General features: G+C 48.8%; 1 protein-coding gene and 1 non-coding gene across 4 annotated transcripts; one reads left to right on the forward strand and one right to left on the reverse strand.

Annotated features, from left to right (window-relative positions):
* The first annotated feature begins 9,021 nt into the window (after positions 1-9,021).
* TICAM1 (TIR domain containing adaptor molecule 1) lies at positions 9,022-26,052 on the forward strand. 3 transcript variants are annotated; one of them, XM_070793062.1, is made up of 3 exons: positions 9,022-9,191; positions 11,887-11,934; positions 23,118-26,052. In XM_070793062.1, the coding sequence occupies exon 3, from the start codon at positions 23,264-23,266 to the stop codon at positions 25,562-25,564; it is 2,301 nt and encodes a 766-aa protein (XP_070649163.1). In that variant the 5' UTR covers positions 9,022-9,191; positions 11,887-11,934; positions 23,118-23,263; the 3' UTR covers positions 25,565-26,052. The 3 variants fall into 3 exon arrangements, with proteins under 3 accessions (XP_070649163.1, XP_070649164.1, XP_019819974.2); XM_070793063.1 differs by lacking the exon at positions 11,887-11,934 and having other exon boundaries at positions 9,022-9,195; XM_019964415.2 differs by lacking the exon at positions 11,887-11,934.
* Positions 10,875-10,947, reverse strand: TRNAG-CCC (transfer RNA glycine (anticodon CCC)). The gene has a single exon. It is a non-coding gene; the product is annotated as a tRNA-Gly (tRNA).
* Positions 26,053-27,792: the final 1,740 nt, after the last annotated feature.

The raw sequence follows: 27,792 nt of genomic DNA on the forward strand, positions 1-27,792 counted from the left end.
GAGAATGATACCGTTATTATCAGGCTTCCCTGGTGGGTCAGGTGGTAAAGAATCCACCTGCCAATGCAGGGGACACAGGTTTGATCCCTAGGTCTGGAAGATCCCCTGGAGAATGGAACGGCAACCCTCTCCAGTGTTCTTGCCTGAAGAATCTCATGGACAGAGGAGCCTGGCAGACTACAGTCCCTGGGGTCGTAAAGAGTCAGACACAACTGAGCAACTAACACACACACACACACACACACATATACATATAAATTATATATATATAAAAGACTCCAGACTTCTGACCTCTAGAACTGTCAGATGATAACGTGTGCGGTTTCCAGCCGCTGTGTTTGTGGCCATTTATTACAGTAGACTCAGGGAACTTGTCCTGGCTTTGAGGAATTCAAGGTTGCCAGTTTGGGGTTTCCAAAATTTCTATCCATTTCTGGGACTGGCCGTGTTCCCATTGCTGTGCTAATATTTGCTTACAGAGAAAACACAGCAACCAAATTCTCCACCCACTTTGGCCCAGGGCCATTCCGTACACTTCACGTACAAACCTTTTTGGTCTTGTGCTGTATTTTATTTCATTTAAATTATTTTTTTAGGTTGTGCCATGTGGCATGTGGGGTCTTAGTTCCCCTGCCGGGGGTCGAACTCAGGCACCCTGCATTGGGAGTGTGAAATCTTGACTACTGGACTGCCAGGGAAGCCCTTGGTATTGAGCTTTATAGATGGAGCACACAGTGGGGAAGGGTCCGCCTACTGTCAACCATGTTGGTGAAGGCGAGACTGTGCTCATTCTACTTACGACATGCTCTCAAGGGCTCGGCGTCCTGTGCTGGCCTGGCCATGCTGGACTCCAGCTTGGTGATAGGACGTGGGTCCACTGGCCAGCTCCTTGGTCCCTGCTGTGTGACCCTGGGTGGGGTCTTTTGCCTCTCTAGCCCTCGGTTTCATTGATAACCAGCTCAGTGCAGTTCTGTGCAAAGATTCTGTGGAGTGGTGTACTTAAAGATCCTAAGGTCAGGACCTCCCTAGTGGTCCATGTTAAAGATCTTCATCTTGCAATGCAGGAGGTGCAGGTTCGATCCCTGGTTGAGGAGCTAAGATCCCACATGCCTTGTGGCCAAAAAAACACCAAAACATAAAACAGAAGCAATGTTGTAACAAATTCAATAAAGACTTAAAAATGATTCACATCAGGGGCTCCCCTGGTGACTCAGTGGTAAACAATCTGCCTGCCAACGCAGGAGACATGGGTTTGATCCCTGATCCAGGAAGATCCCACGTGCCGAGGAGCAACTAAGTCCACATGCCACAACTACTGAGCCTGAGCTCTGGAGCCCTCGAATTGCACCTACTGAAGCCCAGACACCCTAGAGCCCATGCTCTGCAACAAGAGAAGCCACTGCAATGAGAAGCCCACGTGCTGCAACTACAGGGTAGCCCCTGCTCAGCACAAATAGAGAAAAGCCTGAGCAGCAAAGGAGACCCAGTGCAGCCAAAAATAAAGTTCCATTAATAAAACAATACTGCATTGTGTATTTGAAAGTTGCTGAGAGTAGGTCTTAAAGTTCTCATCATAAGAAAAGAAAAATGTCTAACTATGTGAGGTGATAGATGTTACCTAGACATATCGTGGTCCTTTCACGGATATATTGTTAATATATTGTGTGTGGTAGCCACTCAGTCGTGTCCAACTTTTTGTGACCCCGTGACCTGTAGCCCACCAGGCTCCTCTGTCCATGGAATTCTCCAGGCAAGAATACTGGAGTGGGTTGCCATTTTCTTCTCCAGGGGATCTTCCCAACCCAGGGATCAAACCTGGGTCTCTGGCATTGCAGGCAGATTCTCTACCATCTGAGCCACCAGGGAAGCCCGATATATACATACATCAAACGGTTATGTTGTACGCCTAAGTTTAATGCTCTATTGTATGTCAATTATTTTTCAAAAATAAAAAAAGATTAAATATTTTGGGGTAGTAGTAAGAAAAGGAACACATAAAAATATATTCAGAATTATAGATGCCATGGAAAATTTGCCTGTCGACTCAGAAATGAATACTTGCTGTGTGTCAGGCAGTGTGGTAAAATGATTTAGAGTAAAAGTCTGCAAACCAGCCCAAGGGCCAATACTATCCAAAGAATTTGACTTTTGGCATGACTCACAAGCTAAGAATCTGTACATTTTTAAAGCAAAATTACACAACGGAGACCTCCTGAATCCTGCAAAGCTGAAAAGACTTACTATCTAACCCTTTACAGAAATAGCTTGCCAAACTGCTTGAGACCACCATACTGGCCTTCCTGTTCCATCTTACTGCTTAGACTTAACTGTTTCTCCCAGTACTTAAAGATGGGAACAAGGATGAATTACTGATATTCAAGGACATGGTTGAAACTCACAGGCATGGTGCTGAGGGAAAGAAGGAAGATGCAAACACACCCACACTCTGATTCCCTTTTGATGAAGTTTCAAAACCAAAACTAAAGCTATGATGAGAGAAACCAGGCGGGCAGTTGTCCTGTGGGTAGGGACAAAGAAGGGACCCTTGGAGACTTGTAGCGGTTGCAATCACCTCTAATATATCTCGGTAAGGAAGTTGGTTACAGGGAGTGTGTGAAATATGAAGGGCTTCCCTGGTGGCTCAGACGACCCAGATTTGATCTCTGGGTCGGAAAGAGTGTGTACATGCCCCCAAACCCACTGAGCTGTCCCTTTAAGCTTTATGCTTGTGAATAACACGTCAATACAAATTAAGAAAGAGAAAGTAGCATGGTGGTAGAGATGTGGGAAGTAAGCCCTTCTGTTCACTTCCGGGGGGAGTGCAAACAGGGATACTCTTTCGGACAAAAAAAATCTCTGGCAGTGTTTAGTAAGAGTGAGAGTGTTTCTTCTCCATGTCTGAAAAGGTCCAGAAGTTCCTGTTCTTTGTAGCTACCCTAGAAACTCTTAGAAACCCTTTCAACGAAGTCACCTAGTCTTTTTTTTTTTTTGGCCCCAGTTCAGTTCAGTCACTCAGTTGTGTCTGACTCTTTGCGACCCCATGGACTGCAGCACTGCCAGGCTTCCCTGTCCATCACCAACTCCCGGAGTTTACCCAGAATCATGTCCTTTGAGTCGGTGATGCCATCCAAACATCTCATCTTCTGTCGTCCCCTTCTCCTTCAGCCTTCAATCTTTCCCAGCATCAGAGTCTTTTCAAATGAGTCAGCTCTCCACATCAGGTGGCCAAAGTATTGGAGTTTCAGCTTCAGCATCAGTCCCTCCAATGAATATTCAGGGTTAATTTCCTTTAGGATTGACTGGTTGGATCTCCTTGCAGTCCAAGGGACTCTCAAGAGTCTTCTCCAACACCACAGTTCAAAAGCATCAGTTCTTTGGCGCTCAGCTTTCTTTATAGTCCAACTCTCACATCCATGCATGACTACTGGAAAAACCATAGCCTTGAGTAGACAGACCTTTGTTGGCAAAGCAATGTCTCTGCTTTTTAATATGCCGTCTAGGTTGGTCATAGCTTTTCTTCCAAGGGGCAAGTGTCTTTTAATTTCATGGCTGCAGTCACCATCTGCAGTGATTTTGGAGCCCCCCAAAATAAAGTCAGCCACTGTTTCCACTGTTTCCCCATCTATTTGCCATGAAGTGATGGGACCGGATGCCATGATCTTTGTTTTCTGAATGTTGAGCTTTAAGCCAACTTTTTCACTCTCCTCTTTCACTTTCATCAAGAGGCTCTTTAGTTCTTCACTTTCTGCTATAAGGGTGGTGTCATCTGCATATCTGAGGTTACTGATATTTCTCCCGGCAATCTTGATTCCAGCTTGTGCTTCTTCCAGCCCAGCGTTTCTCATGATGTACTCTGCATATAAGTTAAATAAGCAGGGTGACAATATACAGCCTTGACGTACTCCTTTCCCAATTTGGAACCAGTCTGTTGTTCCATGTCCAGTTCTAACTGTTGCTTCCTGACCTGCATACAGATTTCTCAAGAGGCAGGTCAGGTGGTCTTGTATTCCCATCTCTTTCAGAATTTTCCACAGTTTATTGTGATTCACACAGTCAAAGGCTTTGGCATAGTCAATAAAGCAGAAATAGATGTTTTTCTGGAACTCTCCTGCTTTTTCCATGATCAAGCGGATGTTGGCAATTTGATCCCTAGTTCCTCTGCCTTTTCTAAAACCAGCTTGAACATCTGGAATTTCACGGTATTGTTGAAGCATTGGAGAATTTTGAGCATTACTTTACTAGCGTGTGAGATGAGTGCAATTGTGCGGTAGTTTGAGCATTCTTTGGCATTGCCTTTCTTTGGGATTGGAATGAAAACTGACCTTTTCCAGTCCTGTGGCCACTACTGAGTTTTCCAAATTTGCTGGCATATTGAGTGCAGCACTTTCACAGCATCATCTTTTAGGATTTGAAATGGCTCAACTTTTTTGGCCCTGACCAGAGGTCAAACCTGTGCCCCCTTGTGGTGGAAGCATGGAACCACTGGACCCTCAGGGAAGCCCCATCACCTGATCCTTTCATCAATCCCATGAAGCAGGTGCTGTTACCGTGGCTATGTTACAAGGGAAGGAAACTGAGGCATGGCTCAGAGGACTCGCCCGTGGCCCCATCTCATAGCTGGTAAGTATCAGAATAAGGATTTGAACCCAGCACTCACTCAGACTCCCCCTCCCCGTCCCCTGCTCTGTGTTCATAGCCACTAACGTATAAGGCGTCCATGCCTGTTTGGGGGGGAACATTGGCAGCAACCAGCTTGTCCAATAACAGCTGCTGTGCTCAGTCGTGTCTGACTCTTTGTGGCTCCATGGACTGGAGCCCCCCAGGCTCCTCTGTCCATGAGATTCTCCAGGCAAGGATACTGGGCTAGATACTGGGTTGCCATTTCCTTCTCCAGGGAACTTCCCTACCCAAGGATGAAACCCGCATTTCCTGCATTGGCAGGCAGAATCTTTACCACTGAGCCACCTGGGAAGCCCCTGAACAATGACAGAGGACTCGACAAACTGATATAGCAATGCTTAATGAGACCACAACACACTTTAAAAGAACAGAGTTTGGGGACTTCCCTTGTGGTCCAGTGGTTAGGTCTCTGTGCTTCTACTGGAGGGGGAATGGTTTTGACCCCTGGTCAGGGAGCTAGGTTTCCCCAAGCTGCATGGTTTGGTCAAAATAAAAAAGTCTGGGTTACATATACTGGCTTAGAAAAACACTGGAGACAGTTACCAACTTATGCTAAGTTGCTTCAGTCGTGTCTGACTCTTTGCAACCCTATGGACCATAACCTGCCAGGCTCCTCTGTCCAGTGGATTCTCCAGGCAAGAATATCAGAGTGGGTTGTCGTTTCCTACTCCAGGGGATCTTTCCAACCCAGGAATAGAATCCAAGTCTCCTGCCTCTCCTACTTTGGTAGGTGGGTTCTTTCAACTAGCTCCACCTGGGAAGCCCATAGTCACCCAGAATAAAGCTAAATATTGACACCATCGATGTCCAGGGTCAGCAAACTACTATCACTGTCCATCCCACTACCTGGTTTAAATAAAGTTGTAAATAAAGTTTTATTGACACACAGCCACACTCATGTATTGACGTATCACCTGTGACTGCTTTGGGGTTACAAGGAATGGCAGCATCAGGTAGTTGTAATAAAGACACTATGGTCCGTAAGACGGACAGTATTTTACTCTCTAGTCCTTCACAGGAAAAACTTTGCTGACTTCTGGCCAATTTGGATAAACAGCAAAGCCAGACCAAAGTGAGCTGAAGACGACTGAATGACTGAATAACAATAAACCTACCAGGAACGGTTGTTTTAAGATATGGATCAGATGACCCCCAAGATGTGTTTGGTGTGGGAACAGCCATGTTGTGGGTGCTTCAAAAAGTGGGTGTGCGGGTGTGGGGAGAGGTGTGGGAAGATCGGTTGGATGCCTTCTCCCTGTCCAGCTCTGGAGGCCCCAAGGGCATGGACCACTTCTTCCCCCACCCCGACCCCAAGGTGTCCCCAGAGCCTAGGCATGCCTAGCACACAATATGGGTTCAATAAAATTTCTCCCTCTCAGGAGACTAGGAATAAGTGAGGCATCGTGGTGGGTGGGGGGAGGGGGGGCAGGCCGACAGAGTAGGACTTAGCATCTACATAATTTACATTTCATCTCTCTCCCAAAAACCTTTCAGTGAACTTTGGCCTGGAATCCTTGCACTTCTTGGGAGATCTAATGATAAAATTCAGGGTGTCCAATGTACCAATTAGGGGGAAACCCTCATATCTTTATTCTCACTGACTCTAACTGATATTTATCATTTCCTCAATTATGGATGAAGTTCTTGTGGCTTTGTCTCAAGTAGAAAACCACAGACATTTTCATATCAGGTCACATGGCCTCAGGTGGCTCAAAATACGGTTGACCCTTGTTACTATTGAGAAATCACTGGAGGGATGAGGTCTTGTTAATGTGGTGATACACACAGAGGTGGAACCCTAAGTTCTGTTTGTTTGCTTGGGTATAGCTCTATTTCAGAAGTCTTTTTGAAGTTATTGTCTTGCAAGTGTTTGAAAGCAATGCTTTATTGTGGTGAAATATAAACATGAAACTTACCTTTTAGCCTTTTTTCTTTTCCCTTTGGTTTTTTTTGTTTTGGCAGCACCATGTGACATGTTGGATCTTGGTTCCTAGACCAGAGATCAAAGCCACACCCCCTCCGGCGGAAGCGAGGAGTCTTAGCCACTGGACCACCAGGGAAGTATCACCTTTCAACCATTTTTAAGTGCAAAGCTCAGTGACATTAAGTACCTTTACTTTGTTGTGAAACCATCCCCACCATCCATCTCCTGGACTTTCTCATCTTCCCATACTGAAACTCTGTCCCCACGAAACACCGACTCCCCCTCTCCCTGGTGGTGGCACCTACCACCTCCTTTCTGTTTCTATGAATCTGACCCTCCTAGGGGCCCTGAGTGGAATCACACAATATTCGTCCTTCCCTCTCTAGTTGATCTCACTGAGCACAGTATCTTTAAGGTTTCACATCGTTGTAGCCTGTGTCAGAATTTCCTTCCTTTTTAAGGTTGAATAATACCTCATTGTGTGGGTAGACTCCATTTCATTTATCCATTCATTCAAGGATGAATCACTAAGCTGTATTTTTTAAAAAGTATTTTAATAAGTATATTTCATATACATGGCTGAGTCCCTTTGCTGTCCATCTGAAACTATCATAACATTGTTAATCGACTATACTCCATATAAAATAGAAAGTTAAAAAAATATATATTTCAACATAATGGACTTTGTTGTAACCTCCTGTATTGGGTTTGATGAATCTAACAAATGGTATTTTTAAAATAGAAGTGTTAAAAAAAAAAAAAAATAGAAGTGTTGTTGCTCAGTAGCTAAGTTGTGTCTAACTCTTTGAGACCCCATGGATTGCGGCACACCAGGGTTCCCTGTCCTTCACTATCTCCTGGAGGTTGCTCAAACTCATGTCCATTGAGTTGGTGATATTATCTAACCATCTCATCCTCTGCTGCCCCCTTTTCCTGCCCTCAGTCTTTTTCAGCATCAGGGTCTTTCCCAATGAGTCAACTCTTCACATCAGGTGGCCAAAGTATTGGAGCTTCAGCTTTAGCATCAGTCCTTCCAATGAGTATTCAGAGTTGATTTCCTTTAGGATTGACTGGTTTGATCTCCTTGCAGTCCAAGGGACTCAAATTGAAGTATAGTTGATTTACAATGTTGTGTTAGCTTCAGGTGTATAGCAAATTGAAAAACATGCATATATTTTTCAGATTCTCTTCCATTATAGGTTATTACACGATATTGAACATAATTCCCTGTGCTCTACAGTAGAACCATATTAGCTGGTTGGGAAGATCCCCTCGAGGAGGGCAAGGCAACCCACTCCAGTATTTCTGCCTGGAGAATCCCATGGACAGAAGAGCCTGGTGGGCTATAGTTGGCAGGCAGCAGTCCATAGGGTCGCACAATCGGACACAACTGACGCAATTTAGCACTCATGAACCTATTAATCCTAAATTCCTGATTAACCCCACCCACACTCCTTTTCCTTTGGGTAACCAGAAGTTTGTTTTTTATAACAAATGGTATTTTGATAAGAGATTCCAGGTGACAAAGAGGCCCAGTAGAAGGTATTATTTATGGCTTTTGTAGGCACCTTCCTCCATTTAAAAAAAAATTACATTTTACAACTGTGTTGGTTTAAAGACATATGTAATTTAAGCTAGATTATACATTTTTTTCCTTTCTGATTTTAAAAGAAATTAAAACATTTTCATGGGTCCCTCTGAGCACGATTGGCTCTGAGCACTGTGGTTTAATTGTGCCAGATAGATATGTAAGCCCTGGGTCTAGGACCTTCCAAAAGGTTAGGACCCCTGTGAATTTAATTTTATATGTATTTTTTATTACTTTTTTTGTTTGTTTGTTTGTTTTTGGTTACAGGCTTTAGTTAGTTCTGCTCCCGGTGAATTTTAAAACGTCACGTTTGTGGCTTTAAGATAGGCCCTCTTGCAAATTCCCTGGCGGTCCTCTGGTTCCGACTCTGCCCTTTCATTGACGAGGGCCTAGGTTCAAGCCCTGCTGAGGGTACTAAGATCCCGCTGGGTGACTCGGCCAAAAAAAAAAAATATATATATATATATATATATATATGCCATCATGCTGTCTGTCCCTCTTCCAACCACAAAAGCGTCCCCAAACCCCTCCAGGGTGGTCATGATTCCCACTCTCACCCCTGTCCCCAATTATCCCATCCCTTTTGTTCATTTCCTGGAAAACATTAATTATCCATTGAGATGCACTAAATTGTGGTTCTTTCTCACTAGACTGCGGGTCCCCGCAGACAGGGTTTTTGTCCCTGCGGAGCCCCGTGGTGGTCTCCCGGGCTCGGGCCTCCCAGAGGTCCCCAAATACGGTCTACGTGGCAGCCGGGGAGGTAGAGAGGACGTCGCTGGGGCGCCTCAGGGACTTTCCCTGTCCCGCTGGGAAAGCGTGATCTCACCCGGTTCCTCCCTCCTCGCCGGACGCGGAAGGGGCGGGCGGAGGCCGTGCGCCTGGGGCTACAGGCGCGCCCTCCGCGCCCTGCCATCCGCGGGCATCGCCACCAGGCCATCAGGCCACCAACATCCGCCCCGAGGACCCGAGCAGTGCGGCCGGTCGCCCCCGCGACCCCAGGTAGGTGAGGAAGGGGCGAGGGCCTGGGGGGATGGGAGAACCCCGCAAGCCTGCATGGGCAGGGGGCCTGGCACCCCGCAACCCTCACCACGGGTCAAGGCCAGCTGCCCTCGTTGGGAGCTTTGAACGTCCTTGCGATGCATGTTCAGGTCCCCCGCCCCAACGCTGCAGCTCCCCTCCCTGGCCCAAGTCCTCCTCCCCCCTACTCTTCCTCAACACCCGGAGTCCTCCCCAGCAGGCTCTGTTTCCCTTCCAATACCCCTTTCCTCCTCCTCCTTTCTGATATCTTCTCCAAACGGGGCGCTCTCTCTGCCCCAGCCCGGGTTCCTCCCGCCCCGGGATCGCCACTCACACCGCCCTCTCCTCCAGGGCACTGAATCCCCACTTTTTCCAGGGGCTTCAGGGACCCTTTCCCAGGCGCAGCACACTTCTTTCAGTGGGTCTCATTCATCAGATGGGTGCCATCCCATTCAGATGGGTCTCCGGGAATGATCAGCTCCTCACTCCCTAGACCTCCCCGTGGGGTACCAGGTTAGTTGGTACTGGCCCAGGATTGGATCCAGGTCTGCTCAGTTGTGGCTGCTGGCACCACTCAGGGCCTGGCTGGCCCCAGACCTTCTTGGCGCCTGCACTCCTTCCCTCTCCTTGTGGCTGAGCAGGGATTTGGGGGAGGGGCACCCCCTGTGACCTGGGCAGGCTGAGGTGTGGGTTCTAGAGTTTGGGGGAAGATTGGTGGAAGCCCCAGGCTCCAGAGCCTGCCCCGGGCTTCTGTGTTCTCCTCTGAATTAGGGCCATTCATTCATCCTTCAACAAACATTTATGGAGCACCTGCTGTGTGCCAGTAGACAGTGTTCAGTATGTTGGGCACACAGTAGGGGCCAAATAATGTCCTCATGGAACCACAGTGGGCAGAAACTGTGACTCATGTGTGTGCTAAGTGCGGAGGGCAGGTATCTGATCCCTTCTTTAGTGGACAGGCTTGATAATTCCTCAGATCCAGGCGTGGGAAGGGGACTGCACATAGTAGGTGCTCAGTGAATAAAGGGGGCTTTATTCTGATGACTCAGATGGTAAAGCATCTGCCTGCAATGCAGGAGATGCGGGTTCGATCCCTGGATCCGGAAGTTCCCCTGGAGAAGGGAATGGCAACCCACTCCAGTATTCTTGCCTGGAGAATCCCATGGACAGAGGATTCTGGTGGGCTACCGTCCATGGGGTCGCAGAGTCGGACAGGACTTAGCAACTAACGCCCGCAATGAATAAAGGCAAGGACCCTGTAGCCAGGCTGTCTGGTTTAAATTCCTGCCTCTTTACTTTCTACCTGTGTGATCCTGGGCAAGTCACTCAGCTTGTGTGTGCCTCCCTTTACCCCTGGTAAACAGGCAGTTTTTGAAGTAGTCTTAACTCACAGGGTTGGCTTTTGCTTTGCAGAATGTGTGGCTATAGCAGGTGCTGAAGAAACACTTATTGAATAAATGCCCTTTGAGTCTCCTACATGTTTTCCAGAGATAGTCTGGTTATATTTTAACTTCCATATCTCTTTGGAGCTTTTTAAAAAAATATCTATTTATTTCACTGTACCAGGTCTTAGTTGAGGCAGCCAGGATCTTGGGTCTTGGTTGCAGCATGCAGGATCTTTAGTTGCAGCAAGCAAAAATCTTAGTTGCAGCGTGTGGAATCTAGTTCCCTGACTAGGGATTGAACCTGGGCTCCCTGCATTGGGAGTGCATAGTCCTAACCACTGGACCACCAAGGAATGCTTTATTATATTGTTACTCTAAACCCTCACACATGACAAGGGCCCCTTTCCTGCCGGTTTTACACACAAGGAAACTGAGGCTGAAAAACAGGCTCCTACAAGCTGGCAGGTGGCAGAGCCAGGTTCCCCACTCTTGTGGCTGCTCCCCTGCCGCCCAGGTGCCCACTGTCAGGCTTGAAGTGGACTTTGCCCTGGAGGCCGTGGAAAGTAGGGCAGAATGAAAGCCAGGTTTCCTGAAGGCTGGGGTGACCGCTGAGCAGGGCATGTTGAGTGGATGGGGAACACGCTGGGGGAGACAGTGTCTAGGGAGGGGACACTGAGTCTGGGCTTAGGCTGGCAGACAGGGAGATGGAGAAGAAAGAGGGTATGATTTTAGGCAATTTGCCAAGAGGGCAAGCAGGAGTGGTTGTGCCTGGGTGGTTTTCAGTCTGACTGTGCTGCGTACTTTTGCACAAACCCAGCCCTGAGCCTCTGCTGCAGGGGCCTCTGGCTCGGGGCCTCAGCTGGGGCGGGGGGCCAGGGTGGGGCAGTCACCATTCACTTGGAGGCTCATGGGGCCATCAGGATGTCCCAGGCATTGGTCTATACCATCTCTACATGGATTAACTCATTAGACCTATGGCAGCCCTCGTAGGAAGGGCTTATCTTTGTACCCAATCCACAGAGGAGGAGCCTGAGGCACTGATGTGTATATGGCCAGCCCAAGGTCATAACCTGGGGGAAGTACAGCTGAGATCTGAACCCCAAGGGTACTCTCTCTCTGACTGCTCTCTGTTGCCCTGGAGGTGACTCATTTCAGATGGGTGATCTGTAAAAGGGGGCAGCCTTTGGCTCCCAGACCAGCGCAGCTGGCAGGGTCTCGCTGGCCATCCAAATTCCAAGAGAAACCAAAACATCTGAGTTTCACACACAATCTTCTCTGTTGAACGTTGGCAGCTATTTCAGATTGACTTCTCACACTGTTGCTGGTGTAGTCGGGAGTTGGTAAGTTTCATTTTTCCTTTTTAGCATTTTTTAAGATTTTTTTTTTAAATGTGGACCATTTTAAAAGTCTACTGAATGTGTTACAACATGGCTTCTGTTTCACATCTTGGTCTTTTGGCCATGAGGTTATGTGAGATCTTAGCTCCCCAGCCGAGGATCGAACCTACACACCTAGCATTGGAAGGCGAAGTCTTAACCACTGGACCACCAGGGAAGTCCCTCCTTTTAACATTTTATAGACATAGGGCCTGAATTCAGAATAGGACACAGATCTAAGTATTGAACTTGAATTTTCGGAGTGATCACTGCATGAAATAGAACTTAATGTCCAGCCCCTCTCGTGTCCCATCCTTCACACTCTATCAGCTGTTGCCCTTTATCAGTTAAAAATTGGAGGGTGCATGTCAACACGTGTCTGATTTTTTTTCTTTTTTTAAAATTAATTTTTATTGGAGTATAGTTGATTTACAATGTTGTGTTAGTTTCAGGTATACCGGAAAGTGAGTCAATTCTACATATACATATAGACAGTTGTTTTTTTTTTAAGCTTCTGTTCCTGTATATGTCATTACAGAGTACTGAGTAGAGTCCCCTGTGGTTTTTTTCTTTTTAAGTTACTACACACACAGCTGTTTCTAGGAGCCACTGAGAGGTGGAAAGAAAGTTGATCCAAGGGTCAAACTGCAAGTAATTTTGATATTTCCATAAGTTTTGGCTGACTTGGGGGCCCATCTGAAAGTAAGATTGTTGTCCTTTTGATCCATTCTGTCGATGATGGTAACTCACATCGAAGGTAGGAGAAAGTATTCCCTTTGCCTTTTTCTTACTGCTCACTTGTGCCTGCATTATAGCAAGTTGTCTGTCTTCCACTTTCCTCCAGGACTACTCTGGCCATGAGCTCATTGCATGGGCTATTTTAATTATAACTAGATAAATCTGTTTCTCAGGCCATGTAACCAGGTCCATGGAAGCTGGAATCTCTGGTGATACACTTTGGAGACCACAGGGTTAATGAGTTTAGATTCGGGCAGCCTGGGTTCCCGTCCATCTGTGCTCCTTACATACCTTTTCTCATGCTAATTCTTTTTTTTCCCCCCTAATATTTATTTATCTGGCTGCACTGGGTCTTAGGACATTAGTTCCCTCACCAGGTATCAAACCCAGGCCCTCTGCCTTGGGAGCACAGAGTCTTGACCACTGGACCACCAGGGAAGTCCCATTCTTGTACTAATTCTTCAAGATCTGGTATGTATTTTTTCAGATCTCAATTCAAACACTTATATATATATATATATGTATATAGTTTAAGTGAAATCTGAGCCTACTGAAACAAAGTTGGGTTTAACGGGGTGAAATTTTTTCTTTTTTCACACTGCCCAACTTTTCCATTTTCATTTCAATTCAGTCGCTCAGTCATGTCTGACTCTTTGCGACCCCATGAACCACAGCACACCAGGCCTCCCTGTCCATCACCTCCCGGAATCCACCCAAACCCATGTCCATCGAGTTGGTGATGCCATCTAACCATCTCATCCTCTGTCGTCCCCTTCTCCTCCTGCCCTCAATCTTTCCCAGCATCGGGATCTTTTCCAGTGAGTCAGCTCTTTGCATCAGGTGGCCAAAGTATTGGAGTTTCAGCTTCAACATCAGTCCTTCCAATGAACACCCAGGACTGATCTCCTTTAGGATGGACTGGTTGGATCTCCTTGCAGTCCAAGGGACTCTCAAGAGTCTTCTCCAACACCACAGTTCAAAAGCATCAGTTCTTTGGCGCTCAGCTTTCTTTATAGTCCAACTCTCCCATCCATACATGACCACTGGAACAACCATAGCCTTGACTAGACGGACCTTTGTTGGCAAAGTAATGTCTCTGCTTTTGAATATGCTGTCTAGGTTGGTCATAACTTTCCTTCCAAGGAGTGATTTTGGAGTCCAAAAAAATAAAGTCAGCCATTGTTTCCACTGTTTCCCCATCAATCTGCCATGAAGTGATGGGACCGGATGCCATGATGGGACCGGATGCCATGATCTTAGTTTTCTGAATGTTGAGCTTTAAGCCAACTTTTTCACTCTCCTCTTTCACTTTCATCAAGAGACGCTCTTTAGTTCTTCTTCACTTTCTGCCATAAGGGTGGTGTCATCTGCATATCTGAGGTTATATTTCTCCCAGCAATCTTGATTCCAGCTTGTGCTTCTTCCAGCCCAGCATTTCTCATGATGTAATCTGCATAGAAGTTAAATAAGCAGGGTGACAATATACAGCCTTGACGTCCTCCTTTTCCTATTTGGAACCAGTCTGTTGTTCCATGTCCAGTTCTAACTGTTGCTTCCTGACCTGCATACAGATTTCTCAAGAGGCAGGTCAGGTGGTCTGGTATTCCCATCTCTTTCAGAATTTTCCACAGTTGATTGTGATCCACACAGTCAAAGGCTTTGGCATAGTCAATAAAGCAGAAATAGATGTTTTTCTGGAACTCTCTTGCTTTTTCCATGATCCAGCGGATGTTGGCAATTTGATCTCTAGTTCCTCTGCCTTTTCTAAAACCAGCTTGAACATCTGGAAGTTCATGGTTCACGTATTGCTGAAGCTTGGCTTGGAGAATTTTGAGCACTACTTCACTAGCGTGTGAGATGAGTGCAATTGTGCGGTAGTTTGAGCATTCTTTGGCATTGCCTTTCTTTGGGATTGGAATGAAAACTGACCTTTTCCAGTCCTGTGGCCACTGCTGAGTTTTCCAAATTTGCTGGCATATTGAGTGCAGCACTTTCACAGCGTCATCTTTCAGGATTTGGAATAGCTCAACTGGAATTCTATCACCTCCACTAGCTGTGTTCGTAGTGATGCTTTCTAAGGCCCACTTGACTTCACATTCCAGGATGTCTGGCTCTAGGTCAGTGATCACACCATCGTGATTATCTGGGTCGTGAAGATCTTTTTTGTACAGTTCTGCTGTGTATTCTTGCCACCTCTTCTTAATATCTTCTGCTTCGGTTAGGTTCCTGCCATTTCTGTCCTTTATTGAGCCCATCTTTGCATGAAATGTTCCCTTGGTATCTCTAATTTTCTTGAAGAGATCTCTAGTCTTTCCCATTCTATTGTTTTCCTCTATTTCTTTGCATTGATTGCTGAGGAAGGCTTTCTTATCTCTCCTTGCTATTCTTTGGATTTGCATTCAAATCGGTATATCTTTCTTTTTCTCCTTTGCTTTTCACTTCCCTTCTTTTTACAGCTATTTGTAAGGCCTCCCCAGACAGCCATTTTGCTTTTCTGCATTTCTTTTTCTTGGGGATGGTCTTGATCCCTGTCTCCTGTACAGTGTCACGAACCTCCATCCATAGTTCATCAGGCACTCTGTCTATCAGATCTAGTCCCTTAAATCTATTTCTCACTTCCACTGTATAGTCAGTCATAAGGGATTTGATTTAGGTCATACCTGAATGGTCTAGTGGTTTTCCCCACTTTCTTCAATTTCAGTCTGAATTTGGCAATAAGGAGTTCATGGTCTGAGCCACAATCATCTCCCAGTGTTGTTTTTGCTGACTGTATAGCGCTTCTCCATCTTTGGCTGCAAAGAATATAATCAATCTGATTTCGGTGTCGACCATCTGATGAGGTCCATGTGTAAAGTCTTCTCTTGTGTTGTTGGAAGAGGGTGTTTGCTATGACCAGTGCATTCTCTTGGCAGAACTCTATTAGCCTTTGCCCTGCTTCATTCTGTACTCCAAGGCCAAATTTGGCTGTTAAAATTGAATAAAATGTAATATTTACTTTCTCCCTGGCAACTTGTAGCCACATTTCCAGTGCTCAGTAGCCACACAAAGCTGGGACTGCCATAACAAAGTCCCTCAGGTGTGGGGCTTAAATACCAGAAATTTATACTCTCATGGTCTGGAAGCTGGAAGTCCAAGGTGATGGTGTAGGCAGGGCTGGTTCCCTCTGAGGCCTCTCTCCTTGGCTTGCAAATGGCTGTCTTCTCTCTCTGTGTCCTCAAGAGATCCTCTGTCTGGGGTGTCTGTGTCCTAATCCCGTTTTATAAGGACACCAGTCTTATTGGATTGGGCTTCCCAAGTGGCTCAGTGATAAAGAATCTACCTGCAATGCAAGAGATGCAGGAGACCTAGGTTTGATTTCTGGGTGGGAAGACCCTCTAGAGAAGGAAACAGAAACCCACTTCAGTATTCTTGCTTGGAGAATCCCATGGACAGAGGAGCCTGGCAGGCTACAGTCCGTGGGGTTGCAAAGAGTAGGACACGACTGAGTGACTGAGCGTGCGCGAGTGTGCGCCTGCGCACACACACACACACTTAATGGATTAGGGCCCCACCCTAATGACTTCTGGAGAAGGCAATGGCAACCCACTCCAGTACTCTTGCCTGGAAAATCCCATGGACGGAGGAGCCTGGTAGACTGCAGTTCATGGGGTCACTAAGAGTTGGACACGACTGAGCGACTTCACTTTCACTTTTCACTTTCATGCATTGGAGAAGGAAATGGCAACCCACTCCAGTGTTCTTGCCTGGAGAATCCCAGGGATGGGGGAGCCTGGTGGGCGGCCGTCTCTGGGGTCGCACAGAGTCGGACATGACTGAAGCGACTTAGCAGCAGCAGCAGCTAGTGACCTCATTTTTACCTGATTACCTCTGTAAAGATCCCGTCTCCACTGTAGTAACATCCTGAGGTCCTAGGGGTTAGAGTTTTAACATCTAAACTTGGGGAGGGGGACCCAATTCAACTACTGACAGCCAGTTAGGATTCCCTGGTGGTCCAGTGGTTAAGACTGTGCTTCCAGCGCAGGGAGCAGGGATTCAGTGCTTGGTCAGGGAACTAAGATTCTGAATGCTGCATGGCAAGGCCAAAACAAACAAACAAACACAACCAGTTATGCTCCATAATAATTATATGGGCCAGTGTGTGTTTCAGTCATATTCAGCTCTTTTCGATCCTACAGACTGTAGCCCAGCAGGCTCCTCTGTCCATAGGATTCTCCAGGCAAGAGGAGTGGGTTGTCATTTCCTCCTCCAGGGGATCTTTCTGACCCAGGGAATGAACCCGCGTCTCTCATGCCTCCTGCGTTGACAGGCAGGTTCTTTATCACTAGCGCCACCTGGGAAGCCCATTTGGGCTCCAGTGACAGGCATTTTGGTTCTAGGATGAGAAACACCAGTGGTATCGCACTGTTCTGCCCATCCCTAACTGTGCAATCGAAGTTTGCCCCTCCGTGGAATGGAAAAAGAAAAATCTTATACCTCTTTTGTAGCCCAGGTGTTGGCAGACTCTTTCTGGAAAGGATGAGAGTATCTATTGTCATCTGTAGGGGCTACATGATCTCTGTGGCAGCTGCTCAGCGGAAAGCAGCCCTGGGCCCCAGGTCAATGAGTGAGCGCGCCTGTGTTCCAGGACAGCTCCATTAAAACAGCCTGTGGGCTGGGTTTTGTGACCCCTGTCCTAGGCAGTTGAACACAGTGTCATCGGGGCAGGCTTAAAATCTGACGGAGAAGAGGGAGTGAGCTGTGGGGATACCAGGGGATACACAGTGTTCTAGGCAGAGGAGCAGCCCGTGCAAAGGCCCTGAGATAGGACCGTGTCTGGCAAGTTTGAAGGACCGCAGGAAGGACAGTGTGGCAATTAAGAAATATAATATACTAGGTTGGGACTTCCCTGGTGGTCCAGTGGTTGCGACTCTGCGCTTCCACTGCAGGGGGTGCAGGGTTGATCCCTGGTTGGGAAAACTAAGGTCCCACATGTGGCGCAAATAAATACACTTGTGTGTGTATTATGTATATATATGGCTTCCCAGGTGGCTCAGTGGTGAAGAATCTGTCTGCCAATGCAGAAGACCCAGGTTTGATCCTTGGATCAGGAAGATCCCCTGAAGAAGGAAATGGCAACCCACTCCAGTATTCTTGCCTGGAAAATCCCATGGACAGAGGAGCCTGGTGGGCTACAGTCCATGGGGTCACAAAGATTTGGACACAACTGAGCGTGCATTTTTTTATATACATATACCTACTTTGTTGCCATATATTTGCTTTTGACAGAAGTAAAAACATTTATGAAAAGAAAAAAGGAACTCTTTGCAGTAATATATGGCTCATATTTAGTTTTTATGGAAAAATAATTCAGAAACCAAGGAAGCACATAAGCAATACTTGTTCTCCTTTTTATAGTTATGACTCTATTTAAAAAAATATATTTCTTTATATATTATTTATTTGGTCGTGCTGGGTCTTAGTTGCGGCATGTGGGATCTAGTTCCCTGTCCAGGGATTGAACCTGGGCCCTTGTATTGAGAGCTTGGAGTCTTAGCCAAGGGACTGCCAGGGAAATCCCTTTACTATTGACAAATGAAGCACTGAAATGTTGACCTTCAGTCTAGTGGACAGAAGTGGTTTTGTCGCTTTGCTTTTGTCATATATTATACATAATAATAGTATTTTATATACAATATAAATTGGACTGGATTGTCAGCTCCAAGAGGAAAGAGTATTCCTTTTTTATTCTTTCTGTCCTGATATGATCAGTAGTGTTCAATACATGGCAAATGCTGGAAAATTACGTCTTGAATGAATAAATGAATGTTATGTATATATACTTTCCTCCTCTTCACAGACTTCCTTTATTACTTGCAATAAATATGTTTAGAGTTTTTAGTCTGTGGATGGCACAATGGCTTGCTTTTTTTTTTTTTTAAGCTCACCAGGTCTCTTAAAAATATCTGAATCGATTGCTAACTTGGCACAACTCAGCAGATTCCTGAAAATCTGCATTTCTGGCTTGTCTTGAAATGTTAGCAAATGTGGTTCCGCTGAGCCCATTTGTCTTCTTGGCAATACGCATGAGGCAAGGCCACCGCATTTAGACAGGTTGAGGTGGTTCTAGGTTTTCAAGTTAAAGCCCAAGTGCCCTCTCCCCCACACCCCGAGACCCACAAGACCCTGCATGACCTGCCCGTCCCCTGCCTGCCCTCCCCTCCTCCCTCTCTCCTCCTTGCTCAGTCTGCTTCAGCTACACAGGCCTCCTCAGTGCTCCTCCAACACACCAGACACAGTCCAGCCTCAGGGCCTTTGCACAGGCTATTCCCTCTGCCTGAATCTCTCTTCCCTCAGATGTTCGATGGGTGACTTTCTCCACATGTTTGTGTCCTGTTGAAATCTCTCTTCTCATCAAGACCTTCCTAAACCACGTTGTTTAAAACTGCGCACGGAACTTCCCTTGTGCTCCAGTTGCTGAGACTCCATGTTCCCAGAGCAGGGGTCCCAGGTCAGGGAAGTAGATCCCACATGCCGCAACTGAGACCTGGTGCAGCCAAATAAATACATATTAAAAACAAAACAAAACTGCACACACCCACCCCTTGATTCGTGGAGTCCATGACCCTCCTCCCCTCCTTGTTTCTCTGTGGCATTTATACAGTATAAATGTGATATACCGTGAATTTCACTCATGTCTCTGTTGACCACTTGTCCGCCCCACTAGGAAGTCAGCGCCATTTTGGGGGCTCTCTGTTATTTCTCCATCCCCATAAGCATTTCAACATGTCAGGCTGCTTCAATTTTCAAAAACAACCCGACAGCTGCTCACCTCCTCGTGGGTTTCCCCCAGCACCGCCTCACCCTCTGCCCCTTCTTGGCCACTTCTCCTCTGCCCACTCTGCTCAGTCACGTCTCCCTCAACCCTCCACCCTCTGGCTCTCTCTGCTCTGTGCCTGGCTTTCCTGGAATCATTGACCTTTGTCCTGGGCCCTATGACATTTGCTCAAAATGAATTTGCAAAAAAAAAAAAAAAATGCTGAGGCATTTATACAGTGACGTGTGTGATTTGTCAGTCAAGGGGATTGATGGATGAATCAGCTCTTGATCCAGACCAGGGTTCCTCCACGTCAGGGCTTAGCAGCATGTAGGGCCAGGTCATTCTCTTGGGGACAGGGGGTCATCCTGGGTGCTGTGGAATATTGAGCTGCGTCCCTGGCACCCACCGACCCAATGCCAGGAGCCTCCTTTGATGCAGTTGTGACAACCAGAACTGTCCCCAGATGTTGCCAAGTGTCCCCTGTGGGGATAGAGTTGTCCGTGGTGGAGATGCACTGGTTTTGGCTCTTGCAGGGGTGCGGTTCTCATCCTGGGCACCAGGGTGGAACAGGAAGTAGGCATAGTTGAGGGGCAAAGAATGTGTTCTTAGCCCCCTGGACTGGGAGTGAGGCTGTGCATTTATACAGGTCTGAACGTGATATACCTTGAGCACCTGGGGACTTAAATTTGGGGGTTTGGGACACTTTTCATGGTGTCTTGTTCTGTGCCCTTGGGAGAAACCTTCTCTCCATGCCTGCCTTTTTTTTTTTTTTTGCCACACCACGTGGCTTATGGGATCTTAGTTCCCTGGGCTGCTGTGCTGTGCTGTGCTAAGTTGCTTCCACTGTGTCTGACTCTTTGTGACCCCCGTGGACTGTAGCCCACCAGGCTCCTCTGTCCATGGGATTCTCCAGGCAAGAGTACTGGAGTGGGTTGCTATGCCCTCTTCCAGGGGATCTTCCCGACCCAGGGATCACACCCAAGTCTCCTGGGTCTCCTGCATTGCAGGTGGGTTCTTTATCACTAGTGCCACCTGGGAAGCCCTTAGTTCCCTGACCAGGGATCAAACCCAGGCTCCCCTGCAAGTGGAAGTGCTGAGTCCTAACCATTGGACCATGAGGAAAGTCCCTCTTTGCCTGTTTTCTTTTTTTATTTATTTTTGGCTGCACTGGGTCTTTGTTGCTGCACGGGGGCATCCTCTAGTTGTGCCAAGCGGGGGCCACTCTGTAGCTGCAGTGCCAGGGTTATTCATTGAGGTGGCTTCTCTTGTTGCGGAGCGCAGGCTCTAGGCACTCAGGCTTCAGTAGTTGCAGCCCAAGGGCTTAAGTGCTCTGAGGCACGTGGGATCTTCCTGGACCAAAGATTGAACATGTGTCTCCTGCCCTGGCTGTGCTGTGCTGTGCTTAGTCACTCAGTCATGTCCAACTTTTTGCGACCTCATGGACTGTAGCCCACCAGGCTCCTCTATCCATGGGGATTCTCCAGACAAGAATACCGGAGTGGGTTACCATGCCTTTCTCCCAGAGATCTTCCCAACCCAGGGATCAAACCCAGGTCTCCTGTATTGCAGGTAGATTCTTTACCAGCTGAGCCATAGGAAGCCCAAGAATACTGAAGTGGGTAGCCTATCCCTTTTCCAGCGGATATTCCCGACCCAGGAATTGAACTGGGGTCTCCTACATTGCAGGCAGATTCTTTACCAACTCAGCTATCAGGAAAGCTGGTGGTTGTGAGGCAGACAGAAAATGTAAAAGGTTTAACACACAGGAAAAGGTCACCCAGTGGCCAGTTCTGTTGTGGGGGGACATGGAGAAGACAGACTGGGATAGAGAGCCAGGGTGGTTACCGAGGGCTCCCTGAGGTGGTGTCATTGTACCTGGGGGCTGAGGATGAGATTTGGGTCACCCAGGCAAAGGTCTGGGTGCTCCAAGAAGACGGAATGGTGTGTGAAAAGAGCCTGTGGTGGGAACCAACTTGGCATTTTTCAAGAAATGGAGAGAAGAGGAAAGAGCCTCCAAAGGCTCGGCAGCAGTGTTAGTCATAGACCTGACCCTTGGTCATGATTAACTTCATAGTAATAATGAAACATGTATCAGTTAGCTATTGCTACATAACAAATTACCCCAGAACTATGTGGCTTCAAAACACAAACATTTATTATCTCACACAGTTTCTGAATATTAGGAATCTGGGGGTCAGATGAGCTGGATGGTTCTGTCTCTAGGTCTCTGATGAACCTGCAGTCAGGCTGTCTTCCTGGCTGCATCATCTGAAGACTCAGCTGGGGCTGGATTCTGAGACTGGCACCCCCATGTGGCTGGTGGTGGTGGTGGTTTAGTCACAATTGACTTTTCTCTCTGAACCACTGTTTGGTGGCGGTGGTGGTTTAGTGGCTGGTGGTGAGAAGCCTCAGTTCCTCCCCAGGTGGGCCCTTTATATCATGGTTTGCCCCTGACAGAGTGACAGAGAGAATGACTAAGAAGGAAGCCAGTGTCTTTTATTTATTTTAAAACATTTTATTTATTTTGGCTGTACCATATGGCATGTGCCATCTTAGTTCTCCAACTAGGGATTGAACTCACACTCCCTGCAATGGAAATGCAGAATCTTAACCACCAGACTGCCAGGGAAATCCCAAGCCAGTGTCTTTCATAACCAATGTCACAAGTAATGCCTCATCACTTCTGCCACATTCTATCAAACTCACAGAACTCTAGGACCACATTGGAAGGACCACCCCAGACTGTGAATACCAGGATGTGGGGTCACTGGTGTCACCTAGGAGACTGACTTCCTGAGTGACAGGTATTGAGTGCCTGCTGGCTTCCATTCATGGGACTCAGAACTTTCCATATGTTAACGCTACTCAGCTCCCTGAAACACTCCCATAAGTGGGCTTATTACCATCCTAATAGGCAGTATAGTCTTGTGGTTAAGCACATTAGCCCCAGCCTCTGGAACCAGACAGCTGGGGTTCAAATCCCAGGTCTGGGATTTCTCTGGCAGTCCAATGGTTAAGACTCTGTGCTTTCACTCAAGGGGGCGCAGGTTCCATCCCTGGCTGGGGAACTAAAATCTCCTATGCCATGTGGAAAATATCGAACAAACAACTAACAAACCCCAGATCTCTCACTGGCTGTGACTTGGGGCAAATGACTTCACTTCTCTGGCTTACCTTTTCCCTCTGTGAATGGAAAAAATATTAGTTGCTCAGTCATGTCTGACCCTTTTCCACTTCATGGAATGTAGCCTGCCAGGCTCCTCTGTCCGTGGGATTCTCCAGGCAAAGATACTGGAGTGGGTAGCCATTTCCTTCTCCAGAGGATCTTCCTGGGAATGGCTACCCACTCCAGTATTCTTGCCTGCAGACTTTCCAATTGTGGCACTTGGGCTTTAGAGCCTGGGCTCAGTAGCTCTGCTGCACGTGGAATCTTAGTTCCCCAATCAGGGATCGAACCCACATCCCCTGCATTGCAGGGCAGATTCTGAACCACTGGACCACCATGGCAGTCCGGGTTTGCTGGGTTTTGGTGGCATTGGGGGCGGGGGGGTGACGTCTGTACTGCCTCTCAGAGCCCCCTTTCTGGTGATAAGCATGTCTTTCTGCTTCACAGGTCAGTTCTACAGCCCCCAGGGGTCCTGGTGCCCGTGAGCAGGGTGGAGACACCGGGCCTGCAGCGCAGCGGGGCGGCGTGCGGAACATGACTTCATCATCCAGTGTTTCTCCCGCAGCCGCTGGAGGCTACGCCCACCTGAGCCCATGGCCTGCACCGGCCCTTCGCTCTCTGGCGCCTTTGACATTCTAGGCGCCGCGGGTCAGGACAAGCTCTTGTATCTTAAGCACAAACTGAAGACCCTGAGGCCTGGCTGCCGTGGGGCGTACCTCCTGCACGCCATGGTGCTCCTGAAGCTGGGCCAGGAGACCGAGGCCAGGATCTCCCTGGAGGCGCTGAAGGCGGATGCGGTGGCCCAACTGGTGGCCCGCCAGTGGGCTGGTGTGGACAGTACCGAGACTCCAGAGGAGCCCCCAGACCTGTCCTGGGCCGTTGCCAGGGTGTACCACCTTCTCACCGAGGAGAAGCTTTGTCCCGCGACTATGCGGGAGGAGGCCTACCGGGCAGCCCTCCGGGCTTTCAGATCCAGGGACGACCTCCAGCTGGGGGAGCTCCAGGAAGAGGCCCGGGACCGGTGCGGGTGGGACGTCCTTGGGGATCTGGGAGGAGTCCAAACACTGCGTTCCGATCTGGGCTGCCTCCCGCCGTCCTCGGCCTCACTTTCCCGGACGCGCAGCGACCCGCGGCCCATAGAGCATCTTTCCGGCTGGAGCACAGCGTGTTCCCTGAGATCCACTGGCAGCCCGGCCTCCCTGGGCAGCAACTTGGAAATCAGTCAGTCGCCCACCATGGCCCTCCTCAGCGTGCACCACAGCCACCACGGGCCCAGCAAGCTGTGTGACCATCCCCAGGCCAGTGTGGTGCCCGAGCCTGCCCCTATGGGTTGCCAGGAACCCGAGGAAATGAGCTGGCCCCCATCGGTGGAGGCTGCCGACTCCCCGGTGCGGCTGAGCAGCCCAGGCCCCGGGCTTCCCGAGGTGACCACCGATGCCTGCCCCGCCAGCCCGCACGACCCACCGGAAGTTCCGGAAATCAGTGCCCACTATCCGGTGGAGTGTACGGATGTGCCAGCAGCCCCGAAATCTCTCCCCTCGCCTTCCAAAAACGACTGCCTAGTCACAGATCAGACGCCAGTCCAACTTTCAGAGGAAGACACCGCTTACCTGTCGGCTCAGCCACGCACACCGACTCCTTCCGTGCCCCAAACATCCCCGTCTTTTCCTTCCGCATCGACGTCTCCCTTTCCTTCTCCATCGACCCCTCCTGAGGCTCACTCGACCCCTTCTAAGGCTCACCCGACCCCTTCTAAGGCTCACCCGACCCCTCCTAAGGCCCACTCGACCCCTCCTAAGGCTCACCCGACCTCTCCTAAGGCTCACCCGACCTCTCCTAAGGCTCACCCGACCATCTGGAACCCAGAGCCCCCTCCTCCGGAGCTGGAGTCGTCCGAGCAGAAATTCTATAACTTTGTGGTGCTCCACGCCAGTGCAGACGAGCACATTGCACTGCGAGTGCGCGAGAGGCTGGAGGCGCTAGGCGTGCACGATGGGGCCACGTTCTGCGAGGATTTCCAGGTGCCCGGGCGTGGCGAGCTGCACTGCCTGCAGGATGCTCTAGACCACTCGGCATTCATCATCCTGCTGCTCACCTCCAACTTTGACTGCCGCCTGAGCCAGCATCAGACGAACCAGTCTCTGATGAGCAGCCTCACGCGCCACGGATGGCAGGACTGCGTGATTCCCTTCCTGCCCCTAGAGAGTTCCCTGGCCCAGCTCAGCCCCAGCACGTCTAGCCTGCTTACCGGCCTGGTGTTGCTGGACGAGCACTCCAAGATCTTCGCCAGGAAGGTGACCAACACCTTCAAGCCCCAGATGCTGCGGGCCCGCAAGGCCAAGTGGAGGAAGGAACAGGATGCCCGGGCACTGCGGGAACAGAGCCAACAGCTGGAAAGTGAGCGGCAGCACGCAGCGGCATGGGGCGCGGCGTACTCGGCTTACGTCCATAGCTACCTGGCCTACCAGACGCAGGTGGAGAAGCTCCAGGTTGCTTTGGCGAACTACATGCCATTTGGGACTCAGCTGCCCTTTGAGGGACAGGGGTCCCTAGGAACCCCACCATCATCCTTTCCCACCCTGCCCGGTCATCAGCCACCTCCCCTTCCTCCTTGGCTGGGGGGCACGCCCCCACCGATCTTCCCGCAACCCCCGCCGACCTTCCCGCAACCCCCACCGACCTTTCCGCAACCCCCGCCGACCTTCCAGCAACCCCCACCGGCCTGCCCACAGCCCCCGGACTTCTCACAGGCACCACCTGCGCGCCCTCAGAGCCCTGGGCTCCAGCCTCTCATCATACACCATGCACAGATGGTACAGCTGGGGGTCAACAACCACATGTGGAATCAGAGAGGGACCCAGGCACCCGAGGACAACACACGGGAAACAGAATGACCTAGTGACTGGACCTGATGACCTCGACTTTGACCACCCCCCTTCATCTCTAGGGGGCGGTGGAACACAGGGTTGTTTGCTACTTTCAGGACACTGCAGGGGAGAACTTCCATCTCAGGAAATAGGGCAAAATGGGCCCCATGACTTTCTGGCCCTGCTGCTGCTGCTGCTAAGTCGCTTCAGTCGTGTCTGACTCTGTGCGACCCCATAGACGGCAGCCCACCAGGCTCCCCCGTCCCTGGGATTCTCCAGGCAAGAACACTGGAGTGGGTTGACATTTCCTTCTCCAGTGAATAAAAGTGAAAAGTGAAAGTGAAGTTGCTCAGTCGTGTCCCACTGGAACTGGAGGTGTCCAGACTGGATATGAGTTTACAAATTCTCTCTCTTCCCCTCTCTCTAATGGTGGTGATGGGGAATGAGCTGGGGGTATGAGCATGATGTTTCAATTGTAATAAATATTTATTGAATGCTTTGATAGCATCATTGTACTCGGGAAGGCCTGCTCCTTGCCATTTGTCAAGATAAAAACGTGGCTAGTGGGACTTCCCTGGTGGTCCAGTGGTTACGACTCTCTGCTTCCAATGCAGGGGGCACGGGTTCCATACCTTGTCAGCGAACTGAGATCCCACATGCCATGCTGTGTGGCCAAAAGCAAAACAAAAAACAGGTGGCTACTATTGCCATAAGAGGAACAGGGGCTGAAAATTTGGTTTCACTTCATTGGTCAGGATGTAGTTGCGTGGACCATCCCCAGCTGCAAGGGAAGCTGGGAGATATAATCTTCTCATGGGCCATGTGCTTTGCCAAGAGTGTTGGTTCTAATGCTAGAGAAGGTGGGGAGAAAACACGTTGAGAGTGCATTTGGCTGTTTCTATTGCAGCCCTTTTTCGGGGAAGAAGGGGTCTGCATTGATGCTCTCACCTTGAAGGCTGGGCTCAGATCACACTGTGTATTCTTGTACAAGTGCCTTCACCTCTCTTGAGTCTCTGCTTTTTCATCTGTGAAATGGGTTTATGAGGCCATTGTTCCAAGGTCATCAGCAGATCATGGGCGATTGCAGTGAAATACCAGGGACAGTGTAAGTACTTGTTAACTTCGTGTCTGGTATGAAGGGGATTAATCTTTTTAAGGGTCTCTTATTCTCTATTGAGAATAAGAATAGAATTAACGTTTGTTGAGCACTTACCATTTATCCATTCTGGAGGCTTTACATATGTAAACATTCTAATCCTCAAAAATGACCTCCCTGGGACTTTCAGGGTGGTCCAGTGGTTAAGACTGCAATAGCCACTGGATGGGATGTGGTTTCCATCCCCGGTCAGGGAAATAAGATCCCACATGCCCTGCGGTGTAGCCAAAAAAAAAAAAAAATTGACCCTCCTCCCGGAATAAAAGATTTTGTTACTGGGCCCATTTTGCAGATGGGGAAAACCGAGGCTGAGAGAGGTGAATTCTGGCCCCAAAGCCACACTGATTGTAAATGGGGAGATTGCAATGCCATAGTCGGATTTCCGAGGGAGGAAATGAAGACCAGCCCAGGAAGGGTGTATATGGGTCAGGCGTGTAGGCCTTCTCTGGCCCAACAGCAGGATTTGAACACTGACTTAGCATGCCCTTTCTTCCACCAGCCGCCCCAAAGGGCGGGCCTGGTGTGAGTCAGCCAGGCTGTCACGCACCATTTCCTATTTTAGTAGCTGACTCAGATTTTGTCGAGGATCTGCTCCTGGACTGGCCTTCTCCCCGTGAAGTGAAATCCGGAAAGATTAGATTCTTCGTTGGGGTGGGGTCAAGGGAAGAGATGGTTTCCCTTTTTTTCTCTTCTTTTTGACCCTGCAGCATGTCTTATAGGATCTTAGTTCCCTGACCAACGACCAAACCTGGGCCGCCCCAGTGAAAACGCTGAGTCCCAACCACTGGGCCACCAGGGAAGTCCCAAACAGAAAGTTTCTGATGACTGAGGCTAGGATCTGCCACAATTCATTGGACACTTGCCATTTTTTCAGTTGACCAATATTTATTGAGCTCCTGCTGTGTGCCAGAATCGTCCCAGATATTGGGGTGCAGTAGGGGCAAAGACAGATGTGAACTGTCCCCTACTCTATTTTCAATTGCAGGCGGAGGTGGAAGGGAGGGAGCAGGGAATGAGTCATCAAATGAGGAAGTGAGGTAGTTTCAGTGAGGAGACTTAGAGGAAATAAACAGGGCACCTAATGGTAGTGCCTCACGAG

Source organism: Bos indicus, chromosome 7 (genome assembly GCF_029378745.1).
Source record: "Bos indicus isolate NIAB-ARS_2022 breed Sahiwal x Tharparkar chromosome 7, NIAB-ARS_B.indTharparkar_mat_pri_1.0, whole genome shotgun sequence".
NCBI lineage: Eukaryota > Metazoa > Chordata > Mammalia > Artiodactyla > Bovidae > Bos > Bos indicus.

Coding starts and splice junctions, on each gene's coding strand:
- TICAM1 (XM_070793063.1), top strand. CDS start 23,264: ATGGCCTGCACCGGCCCTTCGCTCTCTGGCGCCTTTGACATTCTAGGC.